Below are 25,432 nucleotides of genomic sequence, written 5' to 3'. Positions count from 1 at the left end.
GATGTAAATGTGCATGTGTGGTCCCTTTCTAGTCCAGCAGTGTATCAGGAACACGCTCTCAGGGAGCGTATGATGGTGCTAGCTGACAGACCAAGACATCTCAGTGTGACACAGCCAAATGATGCGAAAAGTGGTGCTTCTCAGAGGTCTGCTGGACCTGGAATTTAGCAGGACAATGATAGAACTTGTCCTGAGGTGGTGAGGAAAGGGCTTTGGGAATGGTTTCTCCCATCTTCCTGCAGTCTGGCCATGGCCCCATGGCAGGTTCTCTACATCCTCCCTGCATTTCTGGTTGCTGATGTGCCTCATGGGCGATCTTTATCAGCTCTCAGGAAGAAATCACCTATGTACAAAGTGTTGAGAATAAACAGCTGGAAAGCACTGAATTCCCTGGGAATTTCTGCTGAGAAGCAGATGCCACCACATGGGCTGCCTGCTCTGGTCTGATCACCACCATCAGTGGGTCTGTGGATACCAGTGTGTCTCAAAAGGATGGAAGTGCTCAGGGAGGATGAGTTTGGAGACTCAGTGTGGGCTCCATGAAGACTTTATTTAGAGATACTGCCCTGTACTGGGGACTTCAGGCATGATCCTTCAATGATGGGCAGCCACTGATACAATGTGAGGACCAGGCTGCTGTAGGTGTAAGAAAATTAAAAGAAAAATGCAAAAAAACTCTACACTGGAGTTTCTGTTAAAAAAAAGAAAAAGCAAACCAATCACCAATCCTTTACTTGCTCTTCTCCTTCCCTTATATTGATCAGGTTTCTGTGACAAAAAGGGTCAGAAATACAATTAGGAAGCTTCACAGCCATTACAAACATTTGCAGTTCAAAGTTAGCAATTCCACTACAGCAGCCTCCATATCTCCCGTGTCCTTCAGGTACCGCTGGATCCTGCAGTCTCTGGTGTGCTTGGAGTTGAAAATGTGTGTATCATTCTCGTGAGTTTTTATTGTAAGGGAGGGAATCTCACAGGACAAATGTGTAATGTTGTAAAAGCAACAAGGTTGCATGGATACAAGAATACAAACGGGGCGGCTCACACTTTGAGAATACAAATTCTTCGGGAAGAACAACTATCTCACTGTGTTTGGATGGAGCTTAATAAAACTGACTGCTCCAAGCTAGGCCTCTACAGGCCTCCAAGCTACAAACAATGAAGAATAATATCATCACAATTTTATGGTACTTAGCATGGCTGAGTTACATCCTGGATGGTCTCCACAGAATCACTGCAACTGGTGTTGATTTGAGTCAGAGGAGAAGAGCTTTACACCCCCATTGCTGAGGAGACATGAGCAGACCATGCACAGGACCCCAGGGGCTGAGCCCTATGTGCACTGCTCTCATTTACAGCGTGTATCAGCATACCTTAAGCTGGGCTGGTACTTTTACAGTCATTCAGCTGGATGAACTACGTATTCCTGACAAAACACAGCCCATTTTTAATAGCTTTATCCACCAGGCAGAGGATATCCCGCACTCACAGCAGCTCCCTTGTCCCTCAGGGGTGGGGAGCAGGGATCAGCTTCATATACCCACTAAAATAGCGGCCAGTGCTGGTATGCAAGTGCCCTAGTTTAATGCCTAAACATGGTATCTTGCTACCCAGGCTGGCAGGGCTGCCAGTTCGTGCTCCAGCCCTGAAGGTGAACTGTGTGTCACTCAGCAGTGGCTCCCGCAGCAGGGAAGGTCAAACTCTCTTTTACTCGCTTCCAGCCGTGCTGCTGAACCTCCTGGGGAAGGAGCAGCTGGGCACGGGGGGGGGGGAGAGAGGAGCACATTAACATGAGCATTATTAACTGTCACTCTTGTCTATTAAACCAAGTAATGTCTCCAGAGACATTTGGGTCTAACCCCCACTGAAGTCAAAAGGGCAATTTTGGATGGAGGATCAGATCTACAGGAACTCTGTCCCATTCATAGGAGGGCAAAATATCTCCAGAAATATTGCAGCTTTAAGTGTCAACCCACACAAATGGATGCTGGCCATGGCCACCCTCTGTGTTTGGGGCAGAGACATCATAAAACTTTTCCACACTACTTCTGATCACTCCTCTAAGCTGAAACCTTGTAGCAGATTTGCATCTCATGACTATTGAAGAAAATTATCAACTGTGAAAGCATCTGGAAAGCTGCACCAACAAAAGTTACAAAGACAACAAAGCTCAGCCAGAAGGACGGAGCCAGTGCAAAGATTCAAAGGAAGAGCTGGAAAAGAAGGAAATCGTGTTTCTAGGTGCACCAGCTGGAATAATAACAGCCTTGCCTGTTCTCCTTGCAGCTTTCCTTGCTGCTCTTTATGGGCTGAGATTCAGGAAAGGGAATGGTGTGTGTGCCATCAGTGCCTTCTGCATTTGTAATCCTCACCTGCACTGCATCTGCACTTGTGCCAGCCTTATGCCTTTCCACAGGCAGGCAGCAACTGAGCTGCAGAGCAGGAAAATGACCTGCCCCTGCCATGGCCACATGCTCCTTTGAAGCTACAGGCCAAAAAATGTTCAAAACCAGAGAGGAACCACCCAAAGTTGGTGATCTTCCTGTTCAGCTTTCTGGATTTTATGTTCTGCACTTTTATCCTTTGTTATACACTGTGGGGCACTGACAGAATGGTGCAGGTCCAAATTGATGAGAGTATTTCCTATGGTCCCTTTCCAGAGCCAGCACAGATGTGGTATCAGGATGTATCCTGCAGAACACACTGAGCAGCTTTGGCCAGCCCCAAACACACAATGCAATAAAAGCAGGCCACCCTTCCAACAAAAACCCTTACCCACACCATTGTTTTGTTAATTTTAACAAATTATCTATGAGGCAAAATCCACACTAAAATCAAATATGAAAAGACTCAAGTTTCCCAAGACTCCCTCAGCAGGAATGTCATTGCAATGAAATGGTTCCTCTTGCAACCTCAGGACTTGTCAGGAGGGTCAAGCGAGCATCCAGCCTTCCATCTTTCCAGCCTGAGCTCTGAAACAGGTGCCCTGAGCTTCAGGTACCATTTTGGATCCAGCCCAGAGCCCCTGTGGCTTCAGCCCCCTCCAAGCACCACAGTGCCCACCTTGCCGGCCACCCCTGCCCACACCTCTCCCAGTGGCCTTCCCCAGCCCAGCAGGCGTCTGTGAAACATGAGTTGGTGCTGTTACATTGCCTGGCCTGCGTTTCTAAGAGCTGAGCCAGCAGAGATTTCAACCAGCTCTGTAGTGGGTGCTGGAAGCTGGTTTGGGGCACCCTAGCTTCAGGTGACTCCACCCGCAGAAAGCAGCACTGGGTGACACTGAAATGGTCTCATTTTGTATCAGAGAGCTTCTGCATCCCTTCCCCCATGCCAAGTGCTGTGCAAATCCTGGGAATCCTCCCTCTCAACACTCTGTCATGGTGTAATTCTATTATAATTCCTGATATTTGAGAGACTTCTAACATGCATGCTTTAAATTAGACAAGCAATATCTTGCTCGCTGCTCTCAGATAAATAAAAAAGCGCAAAACCTAATTTTCTGACACTCTGTTCTTGGTACTGATTTCCTTTTAAACCTGTAGCTACCATCCTGTCACTCCTTCCTCATGTGTGGCTTGTGGGTATTACATAAAAGGTGATATTTCATGTCTGGTGCACACATGTGCAACAGATGTGCAGAGCGCAGGAAGGTGCCATGCTGAAGCAAACATGCACTGGCGTTTTGTTTTTCACACAGCTGTATGTAGGGACTTAAAGGCAACAAATGCAATTTTAGATCAAACAATAGACAAGGACAAAATGTGTTTTGTAAACAGACATACAACCTAAATATAAAGTTGCTTGCAGAATCTGTGTGAATTTTATTTATGTTTCCTGGTCTTTGCTCTCCTCTGGGATCTTACATATTTTGCATTATTATCAAATATTTGTAATGATCCCTATAAACTGCCTAATGTTAAAAGCTACTCCAAGTGTAACTTGACCCAGAGGAAAGATGCTTATCTGAGCTCCACAATGACAGATTAAAAAAATATGCTGATGCAGTATGTCTCTTGTAAAATGAGGGAAATATAAGAAAAATCAAAAATGCATTGACTTTTTTTTTTTTTTAATTTTTTTACCATAAGATAAAGCAGGAATTATCTCTGTTGGCTTTTGCAATGAAATACCACTAGCAAGAGCTACAAATATACAGCACTTCTGCTCCCAAATGCACTAGCCAACCAAGGAAGGAAGGAGAGGAGTAAATGCTCAGCCAGCCGGTACTGTCAGAATCTATTTCACTGTTTAGTAATTATTTTTTTTATTACTATGACAACACGGACCATAAGAACTGCTTCTTTAACCCTAGCAAATGATAAGTGCAGATGAGACTTTTTTTAACTGATGAATCGCTTTTTACTTCTGCCATGTAAGAAAGTGATGGCACTACCAGAGTGTCCTGCCCTGCTCTGCCTCCTTCTGCCTTGCATGGATGGCTCTGCTGCAGTGTGGCACTCGGGTCATTTTTTTTATATCAGGAGGCATTTGAGAATGGCTCCACTCTGGCTCAGCACTTTTTGTCTCAAAAAAAAAAAAAAAAAAAAAAAAAAAAAAAGCGCAGCATTCTCCTTTTTTAAAGTGCTTCCAAATCTTTTACATCTCTTTTCCTTTTCTCTCTTTTCAACCCCCACCTTTTTTTTTCCCCCTTGTGGTCCTGGAGACCACCCTGTAAGCCTACATGACATCATGAGAGAGAATTAAACGTACTTGAAAGGCCACTTCTGTTTTGGTGGGAACTTCTATGCAATTGCAAAGTGCCCATTAAAGCACAGGTTGTTTCCTAGAAGCATGTCCAAGCCAGTAGCGTGCAAACCCCTTCAGGGCTTCTAGAAAGCATTCGCTTTTGAAATGCTGAAGGAAATTCAGAGATGAAAGGATAAGTCTCCCTGGCTGTGCATTTACAGTCTATTGTCTTCCATGAAGGATAGTATCACTCCTCAGTTGTGTTATTGCAGTTAATCCACTTAAATACTATTGGATTTTCAGATGAGCTGAATTCTTTGCATCTGCTATTAAGAACCTTTGTTTAGATGAGAAAGGGCTGTTATTTAAATCACAATGAGTTCAGGGAGATGTCAGGGTGCAGCAGGCACCTTGTGCCAATCCGCGCCGGGGGAACGGGGGCAATTTCTGGCTGGGGCGGCGAGGAGGAGGGATGCGAAGGGAACGCGAGCTGGCCCCGCGGAGCGGCGGGGCCGGGTCGGGACCGGCTGCGGGGTTCGGGACCGGCTGCGGGGTTCGGTGCCGGCTGCGGGGTTCGGGACCGGCTGCGGGGTTCGGTGCCGGCTGCGGGGTTCGGGACCGGCTGCGGGGTTCGGGACCGGCTGCGGGGTTCGGTGCCGGCTGCGGGGTTCGGTGCCGGCTGCGGGGTTCGGGACCGGCTGCGGGGGCCCGGGCCGGCTGCGGGGTTCGGTGCCGGCTGAGGGGTTCGGGACCGGCTGCGGGGGCCCGGGCCGGCTGCGGAGTCCGGCTGCGGTTGCGGAGGGTCGGTGCGGGATGCGGGGCCGGGCCAGTTGCGGAGGTCCAGGACGGGGCTCTGGGGCAATTACAGGGGGCCGGAGCAGTTCGGGGGGCCGGGGCAGTTTCGAAGGCCGGGTCCGGCTGCGGCGGAGCCCCGGGGCGCGGCCTCGGCGGGGAGCCCCGCTCATGCCGCAGCCGGGTGCCGCAGGGCGGAGGGCTCCGCTGCCCCCCGCTGCCTCTCGTGCAGTTTGGGGATGCTTCTGTATTCCTTAAGGCTGCGCGTGTGTGCTGCCCTTCGCAATGAAGGCTGAGCTGCAACAGCGACGTTAAAACCCGCACACCACAACCCTCCGCCGCTCTGCCCCTCCCCTTCTGCAAAAGGCAAGGCCCCCCCGCCCCCCCGCTAAAACAGAATAACAACGATAAGAAAGCACACACACACGCACACACGATCGCGCCGTGGCCATGGCGATCCGCTCTGCCTTATGTAAAGGCAGAGCAGACGGCCGAGCCCGCCAGGTTACACGGCGGCTGCTGCGCCGCCGCGCCCGCCCCTCCGCCCGGTGCCGCAGAGGGCCGGCGGCGGGGCCTGCCCCGCCCCCCCCGGCCCCTGCCCGCCGCCGGCTCCTTGTTTTCCCCTCTCAGTGGGCAGAGCCCCTGGCCCTGGAGCAGGCGCCGCAGCTGCCGGCACCCCCACGACTTGTTGTTGGTGGGTCTGGTGCCGGGAGTACCCGGGAGGAGGGGCGGGGGCGGCGCACGGCGGGGCGGGAGCGGTATATGCTGCTCCTCGCTGGGGCCACGCTCCAGACCGGCCACCGCTCCGGAGCGAGCCCCGAGCCTCCCTCTGCCTGGAGTTGCAGTTCGTCTCCGATCCCCTTGGGATTTAAATCTTCTTGCATATATATCTATATATATATATATATTTTTTTTTTCCCCCCCCCTTCCTCCTCCTTCTCCTCCTCCTTTTTCTCCCGTGCAAAGTGGAGCAGGAACTGCACCAAGGCAGCCCGCGAGATCCTGCAATACTGCTCCGATTTGTCCCTGCTATTATTCCTAATTAATTATTATTTTTTACCTCGCCCCAGCCGGGGAGGGAAGCGGGACCGTTCTCGGCAAGAGAAACATTTCGCTCCGTATCAATAAAGATTTTTGATTTTTCCCCTCTCCGAGGAGGGGCCGGGTGGAGGGCAGGCACGGCGGGGGGGGCCGGCCCTCGGCGGAGAGCGCAGCCCCGCGGTCCCGGCGCGGAGCGGAGCGGCGGCCGCGGCGGGGGGAGGCGGCCCCAGCGCCGCCCGCGCGAGGGGGGCAGCCGCCCCAGACAGGTGATGGGCGTTTCGGCTGCGCTCCGGATCGACTCCTTGGGTTTCACTTTGGTCTGATCTAAGCAAATATGCAGAAGTACCGGCTGGTCTAGTCCTAAGAGCCAAGAGGAGCGAGCGAGAGCGGCAGAAGGGGAGAGCAGCCACGCTCCCGTAGCGAGGGGAACGTACAAACAGCGGCCGCGCCGTCATTAAGCCACCGCCGCCCCGGGCAGCCCCGACCCACCCTGGATGCGGAGGACCCCCGAGCCACCCCGCTGCCTTTCCCCTGAGGGATGGTACTGAATTCCTGCGCGGCAGGAGCCGGCCTGCAGCCCCTCTCCATCAGCGTTGCCTTCCCTCCGTGTCTAAAGTGCACTAGACCGCGATGAGGACCTGGGCTTGCGTTTTGCTGATAGGTTTTGGCTACCTGTCCTTTACCTTCTCCGAGGTAGGTGAGAGCGGCTTCCTGCGCTGCCGGTCCCCGGGGCAAGCCGCAGCCGGGGGTCGGGGCGAGCCGCGGTGGAGGGCATCGGGGAGGGAGCGGGCTGCCCACCTGGGCTCCGCGGGCATCCCCGCGCCCCGGCCCCGCCGGGAGCGCTGCCCTGCCCCGGGCCCTGCGCGGCCGAGCCTGGCAGCAAGTTGCCATTTCATGCATGGCAGAAGCGAAGGGGAATGATCGTGCATTCCGCGCCCGGGCTGCTGGGTGCTCTTAAGAATTAATATGTATATAATATATATTATACGTATAATAAATATAATAAATATATGATAAAATATCCACGCCCCGCGGGTGCCAGCGGGCTGCGGCTGTGCGGAAGGCGAGGGTGCGCGGAGCCGGGCCGCCCCCGCGGCGCCCAGCGCTGCACACGGCGGCCGCGGGCACCGCTAGTGCCGCGGGCAGAACTTGGGTGAATCCCCCGCGCCCCAAAACGCCCCTCCCCGGTTTGCGAAGCTCCCCCGGAGCAGTCGGCAGCTCTCTCGCCCGCCTGCCCGCAGGGGACGGAGGGGGCGCGGAGCCGCGTCCCGGGGTTGCTACAGGTGGCCCCGGTCGGGGCGAGCGCGGTGCTCGGCGCTGCACAGCGGCTGCAACTTTTCCCGGGACCCGCTCTGCTTGGCACTGGGAGCCGCGACGTGGGCGCCGGTGGGATGGCGGCGCCCCGTGGGATGCGGTTCTCCTCCTCCTCCTGCCCGGGTCGGGGGAGCCCGGGCCCGCGGGGCACTTGCCGTCCGCCCGGGCCAACTTCAGCAGCCGCTGCCCGGGGCGGGCTCCAGCCGCCGAGCGGGCTCGGGGCTCGGCGCTGCCGGGCACACGCTGCCAGGCGGGGCCGTGCGGGGCTGCCGCCCCGCCGAGCCGTGGCGCAGTCGGGCGGGCGGCGCGCAGCCCCCGCGGGCGCGCAGGCGGGGGCGGCGGGAGCGCTCCGGCGCCCCGCGGAGCGCAGGGGGGGGATGTGCGCGTGGGTTTTCCCCCTGCTTCGTCCCCGCATGTCCCGCAAACACCCCGCACCCTCCCCGGCAAGCCCAGAGGCGCGGCGCGCCGTACGCCCGGCGCCGCGGGCGGGACTGCGCGGTGACCCGCGGTGTGTGTGTCTTTGAAGGAGGCCGAGATCCCGCAGGAGCTCATCGAGCGGCTGGCGCACAGCGAGATCCACAGCATCCGCGACTTGCAGCGCCTCCTGGAGATTGACTCCGTAGGTAAATTAGTCCCGTCCTCCTTCCTTCCGCGCCGTCGGCCGCCGCCGCCCCGGGGGGAGGCCCCGCACGGGCCGCGCTCCCCGCACGCCGCTCCGGGACACCCGTGCGGGAACCGGCCCCGGGCGCCCGGCGGGCCCGGGATGCGCGTCACACGGAGGCGGCGGCCAAGGGGCCGATCGGGAATTAAAACTTCGTGGGGTTCAGGGTGGAGAGGCACCTTGTGACCCCCCGTGTTTTCAGAGCTCTCTCCGTCTCGCAGCGGAGAAGAATTGCCATAAGGTTTGTTGTTGGTCTTGCATTGCTGTGTTATCTTTAAACTACTGTCCTAGAGGTATTTAAAATATTTGAAACAATATTTATGAATGAAGTAATGTCTCTTCAAGCGCTGGGCTTTATTAAAAGGAAAATAAACCCTGCACGCTGATTTTAAACAGGAACCTGCATATGAAGCTTACCCTCAAAAATACACTTTTTTTTCAAAAGAAAATAGTGCAGGGTTATGTTTTGCATCATTAGGCATGCAAATAGGTGTAGTGAGAACGTGCAGTTTAACAGATCGTTGCAGCAGTAAATCAGATCTAGAAGCATGGTATTGCTGGGTTCCTTATCCTTTGGTTTCACTTGATGCACTTTGTTCCTGGTGATTTCTTCCCTCAGTTGAGGGAGAATAAACCCGGCACCTTTGATATGCTCAAGGGAAGCCTGCATCTTGCTGAAGCACAAACATGGAGAAAAATGAATGAGTTCTTGCTTGCATTGGTAGTGGGCCATCTCCCTTTAAACCATATGCTGTGTATTTTTGTAAAGTCTGTGCCAGGTTCAATCACCTTCATTCAGAGTTGCGGGATCCTTCTAGAGTTTAACTCACTGCTTTTTGTACAGTGCTCTATTAATGAGCAGAAATGCACTAGGAATGTATTTTACAGTCATAGCTTTCAATTTCCATGTGATTAGGGAGCAAATGTTTTCCCATTACACTGAAAATGGGAGTATTTCTGTCTTGCACAACACTTTACCATAGAGGCTAATTACTAATTACCAGATTGGCACTGGTTTAATATTTTTGGAGAGCAGTGCTTCATCACTGTTGTTTATCACCACAATTAAAGAAACTTTCACAACAGGGAAGGGGTATGCAGTTCATATTTCCCCACTGAAGGCTTTTTTGGACCAGACAAGTGCACTACTGCTAAAATATTTTTCCCAGTGAACTTGGTGGAGTTGGCTGCTGTTGCAGAAGGGCTGAGGATCTGAGCGCTAGCATTTTAAAACAGCGCATGCTGCTCCTGCCTTTGAGTCAGGGTTCTGTAGCTACCAGAATACATTATTTTTTCAAATACCTCAGTGTAACAAGCACATGCTTCATTTTTAAATACCACTTAGAAGCAGAGCAAAAGTTCACATGGCTCCATTGCAAGAGAATCAGGCATACAAGTGGGGCAACGGCAGGAGGTGAATAAATGGGTAGATGTAGCAGAGAAATTTATTCCAGAAAATAATTATTTACCTCGTGGAGAATATTAACTGGAGGATGCAAGACCAAAAATGGAAAAGGTCAGCCACAAGTTTACCCATTTCATTTTGCTGTTTTTTTGCAATTTGTCAGTTTAGAAACCATTAGAGAAACAAGAGACATAAATATTTTACTATCTCACTGTGAAACAGTAATTCCTTAAGACATGAACTCAAACAATATTAAAAAATAAAACCAAAATATTCCGCCTTTCACCCGCTTCTTGCTTATGTGAGTGCTGCTTTTGCCTGTGTGCTAAGCTGTGCTCTGGGCTACTCAGGCATGGCTGGGTTTTCACGGAGTAACCCGTCTTTACTACCCACATTGCTTTTCCTGGGCACAGTCCTGCAGGCTTTACTGTCATGAGTAATTCTTACTAAAGGCTTATCAGAGTGACTAATCGAGTATTGAAATTGCCGTCCTTTCCTCAGTAAACAGGATCGGGCTGTTTACTATATTTAGAATTAGCAAATCAAATGTTTTCTCGTTGTCCCTGGTAAGATGATATTTCTGAAATGTGTTTCCTTAGGGCTGCGATTGCCTTTAGGGAACAGCCAGTTCAGTGAGGGCTGGTACAGTAGGTATATTTCCCTTTTATAGCGTGTACTCATTTTCAGCTGAGGCTCAGAACAAAATCACTCCAGTGACTATTCTCTCCCCTGTTTTAGTGCATGGTATTGCCAGTCCTTCTGCATGTGAGTAGCCCTGTTTAAACTCAGTGGGTGGACTTGAGAATTAAGAATGATCTTGTAGGCTAAGAGTTTGCAGGATCAGGCATGCATGAAGAAAATGTCTGATATTCCTGAGTAACAAGGCGGAATCTGTGGAAAATGAAGGAAGAACAGTCATTTTCTCTCCTGCAATGCAAAACATATATTTTTAATTGGAAAAGTAAGTTTTGTAAGTCAGAGTGGGCAGGTTTTTCTTCTATTCTGACAGATTTGGTCTCTATATTGTAGCGCAGAGATGACTGATAACCCCCTTCATAAAATTAGAAACCACACCCCCAGACCATCTGGCATATTACTTAAAGAAAAACACTACCCAACATGGAGCTTGTCATTGTATTCAAAAAAGAAAATCCAGGCCAGTTTGTCAGAGCCCAGTGCCGCATGTCCGACTCGGAGGGTAAAGGCAGCGTGGAAATTCTATCAGGAAATAGGGTCTTGCATTAATTCGCTGCAATTGGGATCCAGAGGCAGTGACAGAATCGCCTTGGCATGACGGAGAGCAGAGTCTGACCCTGTTTAAAGGAGAAAGCATGCACAGTCCCAGGAAGTAGGCAGCTCTAGTGTGCAGAGTACAGTTTTACTACGAGCAGACTAAATCCCCAAAACGGGGGCACTTCCTCTGCTCTGCTTGTGGAGTTCTCTCCGGCTCAGCAGCGTGGTTTTCATCTTCACCTCTCCCATCTGTCCTGTGGGAGGTAGAGTTCATTTCATCACCTATTATGTTTGCCTCCCGCTGGGAACAGATTTTTCCCCAAGTCATCTGCCTGCATGGGGAAAGGCAGGGCTGAGTGTGCCTCTTTGCACGGGTTAAGGGCATCCACCAGGGTCACCTTAGGCCATGTGAATTTAACGGCCTGTGATTAAGAACTAGCAGAGCAGCTTTTGTTAAGTGGAGAAACGTTTTAAATTAACTGTATACTTCCACGGAAAAAGTGTTAGGCTGCTGGAGAGCTCAGTCTTTTGGAAAATGTGCTGTTGACTTTGTGGGTTTTGGTGTGGTGCTCAATGGAGGATATTGCAGTGCAATGTTTTGGCTTCTCTTGCACCTCTCACACATCATGGGGGGCATCTTCCATGTGTGGCCTGTGTTTCTCCTGAGACAGATGAGGGAATACTCCTCTTCCTTTACAGTTGGTTGATCACACCTAGGTAAAGGAAAAAAAAAGCCAACAACCTAAACAAAACAGGATCTTGCAAGCTGCTACTTATATTTTCTTTAACAGATCAAAGTTGAAAACGTAATGACATCTCTTTCTGCAGTTGGATGTCAGAAGGGCAAATTTTGCATCAGCCAAAAAGAAGATCAAAAAAATAGACTGATGTTGCCGTGGGCTTTCTGGCTCTAGGACTGATTTGTAAGACAGACCATTTTAGTTTATTGTACCTTACACTGAATTCCTGAAAAAAAAAAGATTGTAAGAATTTCCTAAACTGCTGCTGCTGTTGGTACTAGAAGTCTTGGATCCGTACTTTCTGGGTGCACATCAAAGTGAAATCTAGAAGGGTTTGCATTAAGACTGCATGTGCTGGGGGTTGTACCTCACATAAAATAGTTTGCTAAGAAGATGGAAATGCAGAAGTATAAATTGATAAATAGAAAATAGCAGTAAACTTAGGATGCTTTCCACATGCTTCTTGAGTGAGAAGAGTAATCATGTATTGGCAGAATGTCACGGGAACTCTGTGATTTATATTCCATGACCCAGTGGAAAATTGCCAATCTGACAAAAAAGAACAATTTCAGCTACACTAATGGATTGACCAAGGCTAATTGCTAGAGTTTTTATGCCCATCATTGATATGTTGTCAGTACAGAAAAGATTACAGAGAAATTTCTTGATCGGCTGCCATGAAAACATTTTTTTATTATTAAAACATTAAAAGAAAGCTGCATTAATCTGGCTCTGTGCAGCACCCTCCATCTTCACTTGGTGACGAGCAGTGTTCGAGTTCTAAACTAAGAACCACCCAATTCTAGGCTTTCTACTCTAAGCCTCATTTTGTGAGGTGCTAAGCACCCATAAACTCACATTTCCTTTGCTAAAAGCTTATCCTCACCCTGCAACTAAATCAGTACATTGGGGGAAAAGCTGATACAAATTAAGCATCACCCTTCCTTAAAGTCAAACCAGAGAGTGCTCTTTGTAGCATCGTGGTTTTAATGAAATGAAAGGAAGACTTCTGGCCATGTATTCAGAGCCAAGTGTGAGTTTCAAAGCTGACTTGGTGATTTTTCACTCCTGCTTAGGCAAGACTCCCGTTGACTTAAACATGGCTTGAAGTGCAGTGATTTTCCCATTGACTTCACTGGGAAATGGAATTCCTTCCAAATGCCTGTGGGAATCAGGGGGGACACTTAAATGCCTTTAGCATTGTAGTATCTTCTGGCTCCAGCCATGCCCCATGATTCTGTTTATTAAACCAAACTTGGATGATGTGTTGATGGAAATAATACAATTTGTGTTAGATAACGCTTTGAGGTTTGACTGGAGCTCGTTCTGCTGAGCTAGCTGTGTAGATCCCTTTTTGTAACCCTCACAGAGAGACATGAACTTAGGAACTGCTATACATGCTTAAGATATGTGGTGAGGCAGTGAGGTACACTACAAGCCAGAGGCCTTCTTCACCTTAGAAATCATTTTATAAGCAGCACATCTCCTGGAGGTGTCATTTTGCTTTATAAAGGTGGTGATGGAAAATGGCTAATTGCAGCTGAGTCGAGCAGTTCTGTGGAAGCACATGACTTAACATATTGGTTATTAACTAGCTGATCATACCAGTCCTTTGGCTCCTACCAGCTTCTCCAAAGGAGGCAGCGAGGGATCCTTGATGCTGGGAGAGAGCTGTGCCAGCATTGCTGAGTGTGGGATTAGGAGCCATGGCCCAGCCCTGCTGTAGCGCTGGCAGCCCTGCTGGCTTCCCTTTCCAGCCTGATGCCTGTGCCCACCAAGCAGTTGGGATTAGAGGCATTACTTTTGTGTTTAATCTCCTTTTAAACACTGTTTGCTTGTGCACAGAGATGCTTCTTGCTCCGAGCCTAGCTTGGATCTCAGGCTGAGCAGAATTCACGCTGCTTTCTTTTGAGTATCACTTCATTGCCTCGAATTGAGGGAGAGGTTGTGACAACTTGGAGCTGCCAAAAAGGAGGTCAGTTCTAAGGTGTTGGGTGGCTGAGTGCTAGGAAACAGAAGAGGGCTGGAGACACATCAGAACGGATCCTCATTTTGCATAACACCATTTGGGATCAGGTGGATGGCCTGGTGCCATTGGAATGGGATGTGGGAGACCTGGCTCCACTCCCCAGCTCAGTTGCAAACTTCCTGTGGGATCTCTGGCAAGCCATTTTATTTATACCACTGATGAGTTTTCTGGAATATGGGGTGCAATAAAAGCAGAAATAAAACCCTTTAGTCATTGCTGTGTTACATGACAGGACTGGGACTGCAAATAAGGTCCAATACCAGCTAATTAGTCAGGTTCCAAAATTTCCCATCGAAATCTATGGGAAACAAGTACCATTCATAGGAACTAGGAGCCAGTTTATTTGGTCAAATTGAGACTGTGGATTTCACAACAACTAATTTCATACATGGATCTGTTCAGCTGCTAAGGAGAATAGGCAGAACCAATGGGTGATCCTGGCACCACCTCTTGGACCTCCGATTTTATCTTCTCTTAGCTACTTACAACAGTATTTTCCAAGAAGTAATGATAAACCCTGAGATGCAGAACTCTTTCTAAGGTGCTGAAGATCCTGCTGTCTTCATGTCTCACCTGGCTGTACAGGTGATTTCACAAGCTGCATGTTCCTTAGGGCACAATTTCTTGGAGGGAGGAGAAAAGGAGTTGGTTGTTTTGTGGAGCAGAGCCTTATGATGTATGTTACTAATAAAGCTGAGATTAAAACAAGTTCCAGAGGCAGACAGCTGTGTGTACAGAACAAACTGGAAGCAGGGAGTGTGACAGTGCAGAAGATGGGTGTGTAGGGTGTTGGTAGCTTGCAGAGAGGGTAATTGAGTACTGTGTAATACCCTTTTTTTAATGTTTTTTTTAATACCCTGCATTTTTTTAGAGCACATCACAGTTTCTTAGGAGCCAGCAGTGAAACCTTGAAACTCTGCAGTGGTGTTCCAGAGGACACTCCAAGAAGAAGAGTGCTAAACCCTTTAGTTTGGGTGTCCTGGGGTCTGTGTGCAGCTCTGTTTGGATCTTCCTTCCTGATCCCCCATTTGCAGACTGCGCTTGTGGTTTTCAGACCCCACGGCATGGGACACGACCTGAACTGCTTCACTTAACAAACCCAAATAGTTGGAGCAGTTATTTTGTTGTTTTTTATGATAAATGAAATGCCAAGTTTTCCATCTTTGCTTTTTCTCATGGCCCTTTAACCCATGTGGTAGGCTTATTTAGGGAACAAGACAAGCCTGGATGCAGTCCCAGAGTTTGCAGTAGCTTCAGATGCCCCTCCAAAGGTTAGGATACTTCACAGGGGATTTGTTCTGCAACAGAGAGGCTAAAAGGAAACCCATGCTAGTTACTTTTTGCTTTTGATTCTGTCCTTGTACTGCCCTGAAAACCAAGCAACAGAAAATTTACAGAGGCAGCATTGTTGCTGTTGGGTCTAATACCATATTTTCTACTGTTGCCTCATACCAGAACTTCAAAATGTTTGTAAGAAACGTTTCACATGCAGGATTATTGTTCCTATTTCTACACCTTTCCAGTAAGAAAAGCTGTATTACGCCTTTCACATAAAAATGAAAATGTTTTACTTTAGGTATGGTTCTTGGCCACAGTGTGTGCACTGTTTCTGGGGATTTTCAGTAAAGTGGATATTGGAATTAAATTGTGCATGCTTATACATGGCATTCAATGTCTGTGTCTTTCTTCCCTGCCTGTGCCCTTGCAATTGCATTAATAGGGGTTACATTGGACTGATTGTAGCAGGATTTGGTCTTGTGCCTATGAGCAGCACAGGTTTGTACCTGTGGAACAGCGCTGTAGCGACACTGGTGCATATAACATACCTGAGGTTTAACATTTTGTTTCCCGTTCTAGGATATGATGATGTTTCAGAAACAAACCTGAGGTCTTACAGTGTTCATTCTGCTAAACATGTGCAAGAGAACCGTCCTGTGCCCATTCGCAGAAAAAGAAGCATTGGTAAGAAAAAAGCTATTTGTACTTTGGGAGTGAAAGCAGAGGGGGTGCTTTTGGTCAGCCAAGCAGGACATTTCACTGGAAAAATGTGACATGCACAAAGGAAAAAAAGGACCATTTCTAGCTTCTGCCTTTCTTTTTGCACAAAACGAGCCGTTGCCTGAGAAGCTGTCTTCTGGAGGATGTCCATAGGAGACAGACATGCACAAATTCTTTACATTCACTTTCTTGTTGCAGCATGTTGGAAAGCTAGACCTCGGTTAGAAAATGCTGTGATATTCAATGTATAATTCATAGTGTGGGGAACAACTACAGCAGTGTGCTTTAAAAAACATCAACAGTTGGTAGAGTTTTCAGTACAGAAGCTCCACAAAAGGAAACAGCTTGACTCTTTATTCACAAGAAAAATACAGTTTATCCCAAAAATTAAAAGCCATTGATGGAAACGCTGGGGCATTGATTTCCATCACTGTGTGGGGTACCAGGCATGTTTACAGGGGATTTTATCCTTATTAATAACAATGGTGATCCAACAAAGGCCAAATATAAATTTAAAGAATGGATGTGCGGATAGGATTTACGTGCAGTGCTTGTTCATCTGATTAAGTGTGAGTGCTCCACCATTCCATGGGACTGTGGAAAACATCCATGATGTTATCCGTGGTGGGTAATTCAGTGTGTTTGTACTTGGAGCTGTGGTGGTAGGCAGAGATAGCCCAGCTTGCTGTCAGCAGGGATTTGCAGTGTGATTTGGCAGGCGCCCGGCACATTGGCTGCCTGGGGAGAGCAGCGGTTCTGGAGCAGCCGGTGACGTTGGCATCTCACCCTGCAAGGTGCTGAATGCCTCCCCACCAGAGGCACTGGGAACTGGGTGTGCTCAATAACTTGTAGGAGTTGTTGCCAGCTATCTTGCAGTATTGCATCTGTTAATTTTCTTGAGTTCGTGGCACTGGGGGCTGCGAGTAAGGATTTTCACTCTGTTTAGTCTATTGAAATGCATCTCTTTCAAAACTAAGCCTAGATTTCCATGTTGCAGGCACAGGCTAGGCCTGAGCTTCTTGTATCTAAGAACTAAGTGAAGAAGTGCAGGCAGTGTTCCAGTTCCCTGACACATCTAACCCAAAGCTATCACAAGCTTCCACTGTAAGGAAAGAAAAATAAAAATCCCAGCTGTCTTTGGAGAACTTATCAGCAAACAACTTGTCCCTGCAATTGCTATTTTTTTCTGGACTGTTTTGAAATATCAGCTTGACTTCTTAAGCAGTCCCTAGGCTGATGATGATACATGGTTTGGATCATGGCAGCATCACACAGTAGTACAGGGCTACTCTTTATAATCCTCCACAAGGTCACCTTACCTGAGCCTGCCGGGATATTGGTTTAGCTGCAGGTTTTTTGGTCGTGCTGCTCTGGTGGTTTTGCATCATTCAAGAAATAAAAAAATTAAATAAAACCATCCATGTATAAGGCTTTGATAACTACAGAAAAAATGGCAGCTGCCTTTTGGAATGGTGGATGCACCAGACTCCCTGATGTGGGGATGTTAAAGTTCTGGAAGTGAAAACCCAAGTTTTGAATGTTTCAAGCTGGTGCAGGTTGTTTCCCAGCTGTGTAAATTTGGTATGATACAGATATCCTCAGTTTAACTTCTGAGGCGGTGTTTGCCAGGTGTTGCATGTTTGTGTGATGGTATTTGTGTGCAGTGATGACCCCAGTGCTGGAAAGCAGCAGCTGCTGTTGCACAGTCACTCTGAGGCTGCACTCAGGGGTCGTTGAATGCAGAGGAGCTGTCACTTCCAGAGCCAGGAGTGTCTTATCTCATGGTACGTGCTCCAAGCTGTGTCAGGAGCCAGGCCACTGGAAGCCCTCACTTTAGGGCTGGGCTTTGGGAGCGAGTCAAGCTTGTCCCCAGGGTAGCACCGCAGCTCGGCTGTAAGCACACAGCGCTCAGCACTGCCTGGCCAGCGACCAGTGGGGACTGGGAGCGCTGGTCCCACCTGCAGCTCACACATGTGGGGGCTCTGGGATGGGAGCAGCTGCTCACCTGGGGCTGTGACTCTCCTGTGCCCGCAGAGGAGGCCATCCCGGCGGTGTGCAAGACGCGGACGGTGATCTACGAGATCCCTCGGAGCCAGATCGACCCCACCTCGGCCAACTTCCTGATATGGCCGCCCTGCGTGGAGGTGAAGCGCTGCACCGGCTGCTGCAACACCAGCAGCGTCAAGTGCCAGCCCTCCCGGATACACCACAGGAGTGTCAAGGTGAGCAGGGGGCTGCAGGGCCCAAGCTGGTCCTCTTCAGCCTGGAAACCCCACTTAGCCCTGTGCCTGGTGACCCAAATCTATCCATCCATCCTTGGATAGAACACCCCTCTCCATTCTGAGCGAGCAGAAGGTCTTTTCAAGTTATGTGGTCGTTGGAGAATCTTGGGTTTGGATTTGGTTTTCACAGGATTCCCTTTAGGTTTTCTCTCTTTTTTTTTTTTTTTTTCCTTTTTTTTTTTTGCAAGGAAAATAAAGTTGATTGTGCCTTTCCCATGATCTCGCACAGTGCAGATCTTAAAGTTAAGAAGATAAAATGACTCAAGGGGCATTGGACTTAAAAAAATAAATAAATCACAGTATGGAATGCTGTTTTCTTAATTAAATATTATGCAGCCTAAATTGGGCTTTTATATTTGACAACATAACACTTTTGATCTGAAAAAATGTGTTTCAAATTATCTTACCCCAGGGATAGAAGACTCAACAGCTTCATGCTGTATTTGCTCATTAGACAAAATCCCTATTGCAACTTTCCAGTAAATATTACGTGAAATATTTATGTTCATTTGGCTTCACTGTGTTCTAATTTTTATCAGTATTTAAACAAGTACTGTTGATCTACATCTGTGTGTTGGAGATTAGACTTACACTTAGCATTCATATTGTGAAGACTGAGCTCTTGTTACCCTGAATTTCTTAAGACCAGAATTAAAATAACCCCCACCACATTCTTCAATGTAAAATTGCTCAGCACAACACACTAATTGCTGCACTTAGAGTGGATTTCTTGAGAAAACTGCTGTTCCCTTAGTGCTGTACATCCTAGAACAAAAATAAGGCACCTAACATTGTTTTTCATACACTGTTTTTCATACATTCAGACATGTGTCTGGGCAGAATTTCTTTTTCTTTTCTGTTTATGAACATCTAAGAAGAGTTTTTTGCATCCAGATAAGCTGGAGAAACATGAGATTCCCTCAGTGTTCTCAAAAATAATCATACTTTACACTTGCTTGCTGCCTTGCCTTCATGGGATACACTTTGCAGAAACAATTAAAAATGAGGTAAAAATTTGGGCCAATAATTACTTGAGGGCTGAGAACAAACTGGGGAGATTGAAGGACTGCAATTGTAAACCTTTCTGAATAGGAGCTAAACAGCTAAGTGCCTCAGGGTTGTGATATTTAGTGCTGTTGCCTTTGGGTTTGATTGATGCAGTTGATTTTGTGTATCAATGAAAGTGTACAGAGCAGCTGGATGTGCTCAGCACAGAGCTGAGACGTGTGTGATGAGCTTGCTGTTGGTACCTGTGTGTGACATTGCAACCTTGTGCTTCATCCCTGAGGGATGGGGGAGATGACAGATGAGAGAGAGGGTCTTGGCTGTCCCCCTGCTGCTGGGACACCGAGTGTTCCCAAAGAGCTGCAAATCCTGGCAGCAGCTTTGCAGGATGTCACTGCTGGGGCTGCTTCCTTAGTACACCACCACGTTGAAGGAATTTTAGTCTCTCAGCCCGTTGTAGTGCTTTTAGATTTGCATTCATTTTAGTGGGGCACAAGCTAAAAGTAGGCTCAGCTGAGCAGCTGCTTTTCGTGGCTGTGTAAATATATTGCCACCAGCAATATCAATATACGTCAGCCAGCTTTGGAGGACATTTTTTTTTTTTTCCAAGCTCCAAGACTGCTCCAAACAGTCATTAAGTAGCAGGGGAAAAAAGGACAAGAGGTCAAGCAGGAACAGGATGTTCATTGTAAAGGTTGTAGGCTGACCCCACTGTCACACCAGAACTCTTAGAACAGAATCCATATTTATGCCCTCCAAAGTCAGATCCCCTTGTAGCTTTGATGTAATTGATGGTTTTCTGAGCCTTTTGCCAATCCTAAGTTTAGAGCTGAATGTCTGCTCATGCCATTAAGTAGCTGGCTCAGAGCGAGGGTCCCTGGAAAGGTGGGAGCGGTTTTGGAGCGCCTTCTCAGCTGCTCTGCAGTGCAGTTGGAAAGCCGGCTTGTGTTTTCCCTTGATGTCAGACTGCATAAAAGCTCTCTTTTGATGGAACATTGAAAAGGCTTTCCCCGCTTCCTCCTCATTGACAAGGTAGTGAGATCATAGCTGGCCCATTCACACTAGAAAAATGTTCATCCAGAAAGGTCAGCAAATGGGTTTGCATCATCCAACAGGCAAAGCAAAGGGTGTTTTCTTTGTCTCACTGAGGGCCACTGTAGTCAAGGTTAAGAGACGCTGGGGCAATGTGGGAGGGGCAGTGGAGGTGTTTGTGTTGGGGCATTTCGTTCCTGGGACATGATTCAAAGGGTGGAGGGTTCAGGGATGTCCTTTCTTCATCTTCACTGAGCTCTCATCAGTGAAATACCGCTCATGTGGAGCTGAAGCTGTAGGGAGGCTGCAAGCCACAGGGGTTGGTGGGACAGCTTCCCTGAAATGGTTCTTGGGAGGTTTCCCTTTCATGGGGTGGGTTTTGTTAGTGAAAGGTGGGTTTGCCTGCACGGTGGCGGTGAGCCCATGAGAGCACAGCCCTCCTGGCCCTACAGACATCTCTGTTCAGCAAACTGCACCTGCACAGCCCTGCAGAACTCGGACTGAAATGAAGAGGCTGCTTGGGAGCTGCTCTTTGATGGGAAGGAAAGGATTCTAGTTTTCCCCTTACAGAGCAGTGGTGACAAGGATGGGGAAGTTAGGGGTGTCTGTTACAGAGAGATTTTCTCCTTTGTGTGCAAAAGTAACATCTGCAGATCCTGTTGCTTCTGTCCAGTGAGTTCAAGTATTTACCAAGGACCAGACTGTAACTTATTTGAAGGGTTCTGAACAAGAGTCTTCCCAAGAGGCTTTTTGAGCATGGTGTCCTTGGTGGGTTTAGTCACAGAAGCAGAAAATAATTAATATTAGGGAGCAAATCCTGCCTATACTACTCCTCTTGAATAGCCAAGCTGAACAATATGATTGTTTTCAGCAATGCTCACGTGCAGATTAAGAAACAAGAACTAAGTGACTCCATCTACCTCAGCTTTGCCTCAGGTTGGCCTTGAGCAGAAGCCCTGACATCTTCAGCCATTTCTGCATGTTCAGTGTTGAGCTGATCTTAACCTGTATATTCTTAGAGTACATTAATAAGAGGGTGAGGTGCAAGTGAAAAGGAGCTGGACAGGAGGGAATCCTCAGCTGTCACTGGGGAGTTGTTCAGAGGTTGGAAGAAAAATGCTGGAGTACAGGATGAGCTGTTCAGAAGAGCTACTCAGCCTCAGAGCAGGCTAAAAAGCCCTTGCAGAACACATGGGATGTTTAGGTGAAACAGCTGTATGTCATGTTTGCAGGTTTAAGAACCTTTTTCTTCAGTGACTGTTCCTGCCACTGGGGTAAGCAGCACTCTGCTTTGGGCTGTGGCTCAGCTGAGATGGCAGCCAGCACTCGGTGGGACTGGCAGGCAGGACCAGGTATCAGAGGTCAGCGTGGCAGTGGGAGAAACAAAGGAAACCCCGACAGAGGTGAAGGAGGAAAAGCAGTGAGGTGCCCTTGGAGCGTGGGGAGCCCTGTCAGCCTGGCTGAGGGCAGGGTCTGGCTGCTCTGCTCAGGAACACAGAGACCCCACACAGCCATTCCTGTCCCCCTGTCCCTGCAGCAGTGACTTTCCAAGCCCTGCAGGATCCTGGTGCTCCCCAGTGCTTTAGTCCCTGTTGACTCACATCTTCCCAGACAGGTTTTCCCTCCCTTGTATCAGCCTGCAGTTATTTTAATATGGAAGCAATAGATGATTCCAAGAAGTGCCCTCATTCAGTTGCTTTTTGGGCTTGTTTCCATCCAGTATTTAGGTATCAGCCACATGAGTTCTGCTGTTATGAGGAACTTTCTGTGCTGACACTTCCCTTTTGAGCTTTTGCCCATGATAAATTTTAGCTTTGTACTGGAGGTGTTTTGGACATTTCTGCTTACAGTCTTGTTTTATTTTTATTTTTTTCCCCTGCTATTGATCCCTGATTTAATCTCTCCTGGAGGGTCTCTAAAAAAATAATGTTTTCATTATGCCACATATTTTTATCAGATTTTTTTTTTTTTTATTTAGCCACCACACTGTATTGCAGGTTGTAGACCTAGAATCTACACTGATGCAAGTATGGTGCCACTGATTATATACCATTTGAGAAGCTTATCAGTTATTTCACTGTCTTGCTCTCAAAGAGCTTTTATATAGTGGTATTTTCTGGATCTGGAGGGTTTGAGGATTTTAATTTTTGTTACATTAGAAACAAGTAAAAGGAGCTTGTTGATTTGTTGAGGACTGACCACCTCAAAGTTCTGTGTAATACACTTGAAAAACTGTACAATATAATCACCAAGGAGAAAAATACAAAGAAGAAAAAACCATTTGTACACAAGGCCAAATCCCATGCTGCTGGCACAGCTATCCCTGTTTATACCCACTGAAAATGTGACCTGCAGCCTTCATCGCTGCAGATCAGCATTGTGTGTGGCAGCAGGTGTTAACAGGTGGCACAGACACAGCAGCCTATCTTGTTTGTGCTGCTTCACTTCCAGTATTTGCAACATCTACAAAACGACATTCCTTTAACTTGTGTAGCGTGAACTAGGGCAGTGGAACATGTGCTGGATTGTATTTTAACTACAATACTAAAAGCCAGCTTTAAATTGCTGCATAAGTTCATTATGATCTTGTACAAAGTATTACTGTTTCTGGTTTTTTAACTGTTGTTTAATACCAAATAGCCACAGGAACTGCATCTTTCCGTTTGTAAAACCAGGCGAAACAAGGACAGGCTTTTAAAAGCTTGATTACAGTTTATTTTTGTTGCATGTAATTTTCAATGAGACTGGTTTATTCTAACAGCAGTAATAAGCATGGCAGATCTGAGAGCTGTTTCGTGATTGCTGGGTCCCTTTCTTTGTCTCTGATGATGGAGGTGTCTTAATTACTGTTTGTTTTCATAAATTTTAAGGATTAGTCATCCTTTGATGCCAGATGACTCAGTTGTACCATACATTTTCAAATCTCCGTGTTCAAAGGCTTGATGGAGTTGGGTTCTGATAGGAAATTTTGAAACATACTGCTTTGACCCATAGTCTTTCAGATAAAGTGTTCTGGTATGTCATGGCCAGCTCTTAATATGTTTACATGAAGATCTGACAGTTTCAGAAGATACCTTTTAATGTGGATACTTCAGTTATTGCATCTGTCTCTGTAACTTTTGTTGGCTGTGTGAAATGAAAATCATCTCCAGATCCTGTTGACACGAGGGGTGGTAACTAAAACATGGATCTGAACTCCTTGCTCTGTGAAAGCTCAGACTGATCTCCCACTGGCTTTAGAAAGGCCAGGATTTTGCTCTAGCTCCTCTCACTGGCATTCAGAGGCCCTTGATAGTTGTGACCCCAGAGCCAGAAGAGTGTTTCTGGGAACTGGGAATGGAATGGGTTTTTCCAGCCACCATACTTATTTTGTGTCACTGTCCTTCCAGTTTTGAAAGGGCAAGGGAATGATTTTTGCAGTGTGAAGACTGATTTGAAGCATTGAATCCCCACCAAACACACAGGGAAACCGTGGCTGGCAGTGTCATTGTGGATGCATTATTTGGTAGTGATTGGAGCTTTTGGTCGGACCAGCCTTTTATGGCTCTGTCAAGTAACTTCTGTAGAACACAACCAGCCTCCCCTGCCCTTCTGCTCCCTCATCTCTCTTATTTATACTGCATCCCTGTGATTTGTAGTCTTCTTGTTTGCTGGGACAGGCACACTGCAGTGCCCTTCTGCAGATGAGTAGGTCTGGGAAGCCATGATTTAATTGCAGTGGTTTCCATTCCAACCAGATGATCACCACCTATTCTGCAGTGTTGAACACCACTGAGAACTAAACACTGGACCCCTCATGAACTCTCTAGCACTCTCCTTGCCCACATTAGGCCATATTCCCTTGCATGGCCCTGACCATCGTGCCCACTACAGCCCAAGTCAGTGCCCAGCATCCCAGAACATCAGTGCTCTGCCCTCTCTGCCATTCCTCCTCTTCTGGCTGCCAACCTGTGCGTCAGGATGTCCTCATGTTCAGTAACCCCCCACCCCAACATCCTTCTGTTCTGCCTTGGTTTCCCTTCAGATCTGCGTGTAGCAAGAGCTGCTCCAGCATGATCCTTCCTCCAACCTCAACTTGCCCTCCAGACTTTTTTATTTTAAGGATGCTGTAAGTGGAGCAGTGCAGTTGTGAGCAGTTGGGAGGACTGTTGGGGAGAAATACTCTGTCTGGCAGCTTTCCACAATAAAGCCAAAGGCTGGACCCATTGTAGGAGTGGTAGTTCCCTTGGACCTAAAAACTGTGCTTGGGAGCTCCTGTGACCAAGCCCCAGGGAATTGCAGGATTGAGTAGGAATGAAAATGCTTTCTGAGGTGATGTTCAGATCCTGGTTGTGTAGGTTTGAGCCCATCACATTCAGAGGGCTCTGGAGACACCAATTTGTAAATAATAAAATGTATTACAAATCAGTCTAATGCCATCACTGTCAACCTTTAAGAACACCTGCAGAAGATTGTGCTAAAAGTGGAAGTTTACAAGAACAACTACTGATTTGAATCTGTATAGAAGTTTATTGTGATACATGTGGAAACTGAGTTGCTTGAAACATCAAACCAAAATGAATGGGAAATTGTTTTATTTCTTGGGGGAAAATAGTTTCAAACTACTGAACTTGAATAAACAAATAGCCTGTGCAATAAACAGTTAAACGATGCACAATTAAGATAAAAGATTATTAGTATGCTAACATTTTATATGGGTTTGGCTACATTAAAAATAGAGGTATATAGTTATCTGTCTTCAGTTCTGAACTGTAACCATGTTGATGTGTCTCAGTACATACCTCATCGTATTTTATAGGTGGCAAAAGTGGAGTATGTTAGAAAAAAGCCAAAATTAAAAGAAGTTCTGGTGAGATTAGAAGAGCATATGGAATGCACCTGTACATCATCAAATACTAATTCAGATTATAGAGAAGAAGAAACTGGTATGTTTTCCTTTTATTTTTGCATTAATGCTGATTTCATATGGACCTTATTTTTATATTAGTAAAGAACGTAAAGCAGACATTGCTTACAGTGAACTGAGTGGAGAAGCTCCCAACTACTCTGTGTTGAAGATGCCAAATGAGGGCCAGTTTGTGCTGTATAAGGAGTTTGGATTTCAAATTCAAAGTGTATCACTTCTCATTAGGCTGGCCTTTAAATAAATGTAAATTCCCAGTAGTGTTCAGGCTTCACTAAGTTAAAGGTTGTCATGGTGCAGCTCATGGGTGA

At 47.5% G+C, this 25,432-nt stretch overlaps 1 protein-coding gene across 6 annotated transcripts in view; it reads left to right on the top strand.

Annotated features, from left to right (window-relative positions):
• Positions 1-6,715: 6,715 nt before the first annotated feature.
• The window catches only part of PDGFA (platelet derived growth factor subunit A), a 33,433-nt gene continuing 14,716 nt past the window's right edge, over positions 6,716-25,432 (top strand). For 2 of the 6 annotated variants that reach the window (XR_001331477.2, XM_005522977.3), the window contains exons 1-5: positions 6,717-7,212; positions 8,360-8,456; positions 15,759-15,863; positions 17,934-18,121; positions 25,017-25,143. Coding sequence is in view for 3 of the 6 variants with exons in the window: in XM_005522977.3 (XP_005523034.1) it covers positions 7,150-7,212; positions 8,360-8,456; positions 15,759-15,863; positions 17,934-18,121; positions 25,017-25,143 (580 nt within the window). In the remaining 3 variants the exon portion in view is untranslated. Of the gene's footprint in view, positions 7,213-8,359; positions 8,457-15,758; positions 15,864-17,933; positions 18,122-25,016; positions 25,144-25,432 lie in introns of all 6 variants that reach the window. The other 4 variants (XM_014252686.2, XR_001331478.2, XM_005522978.3 and 1 more) reach the window with 4 other exon arrangements.

This window comes from Pseudopodoces humilis, chromosome 18, assembly GCF_049639895.1.
Source record: "Pseudopodoces humilis isolate 2021_Gansu_Grassland_sample_001 chromosome 18, ASM4963989v1, whole genome shotgun sequence".
NCBI classification, from domain to species: Eukaryota; Metazoa; Chordata; class Aves; order Passeriformes; family Paridae; genus Pseudopodoces; species Pseudopodoces humilis.
This window is presented reverse-complemented; position numbering and strand designations above follow the sequence as displayed.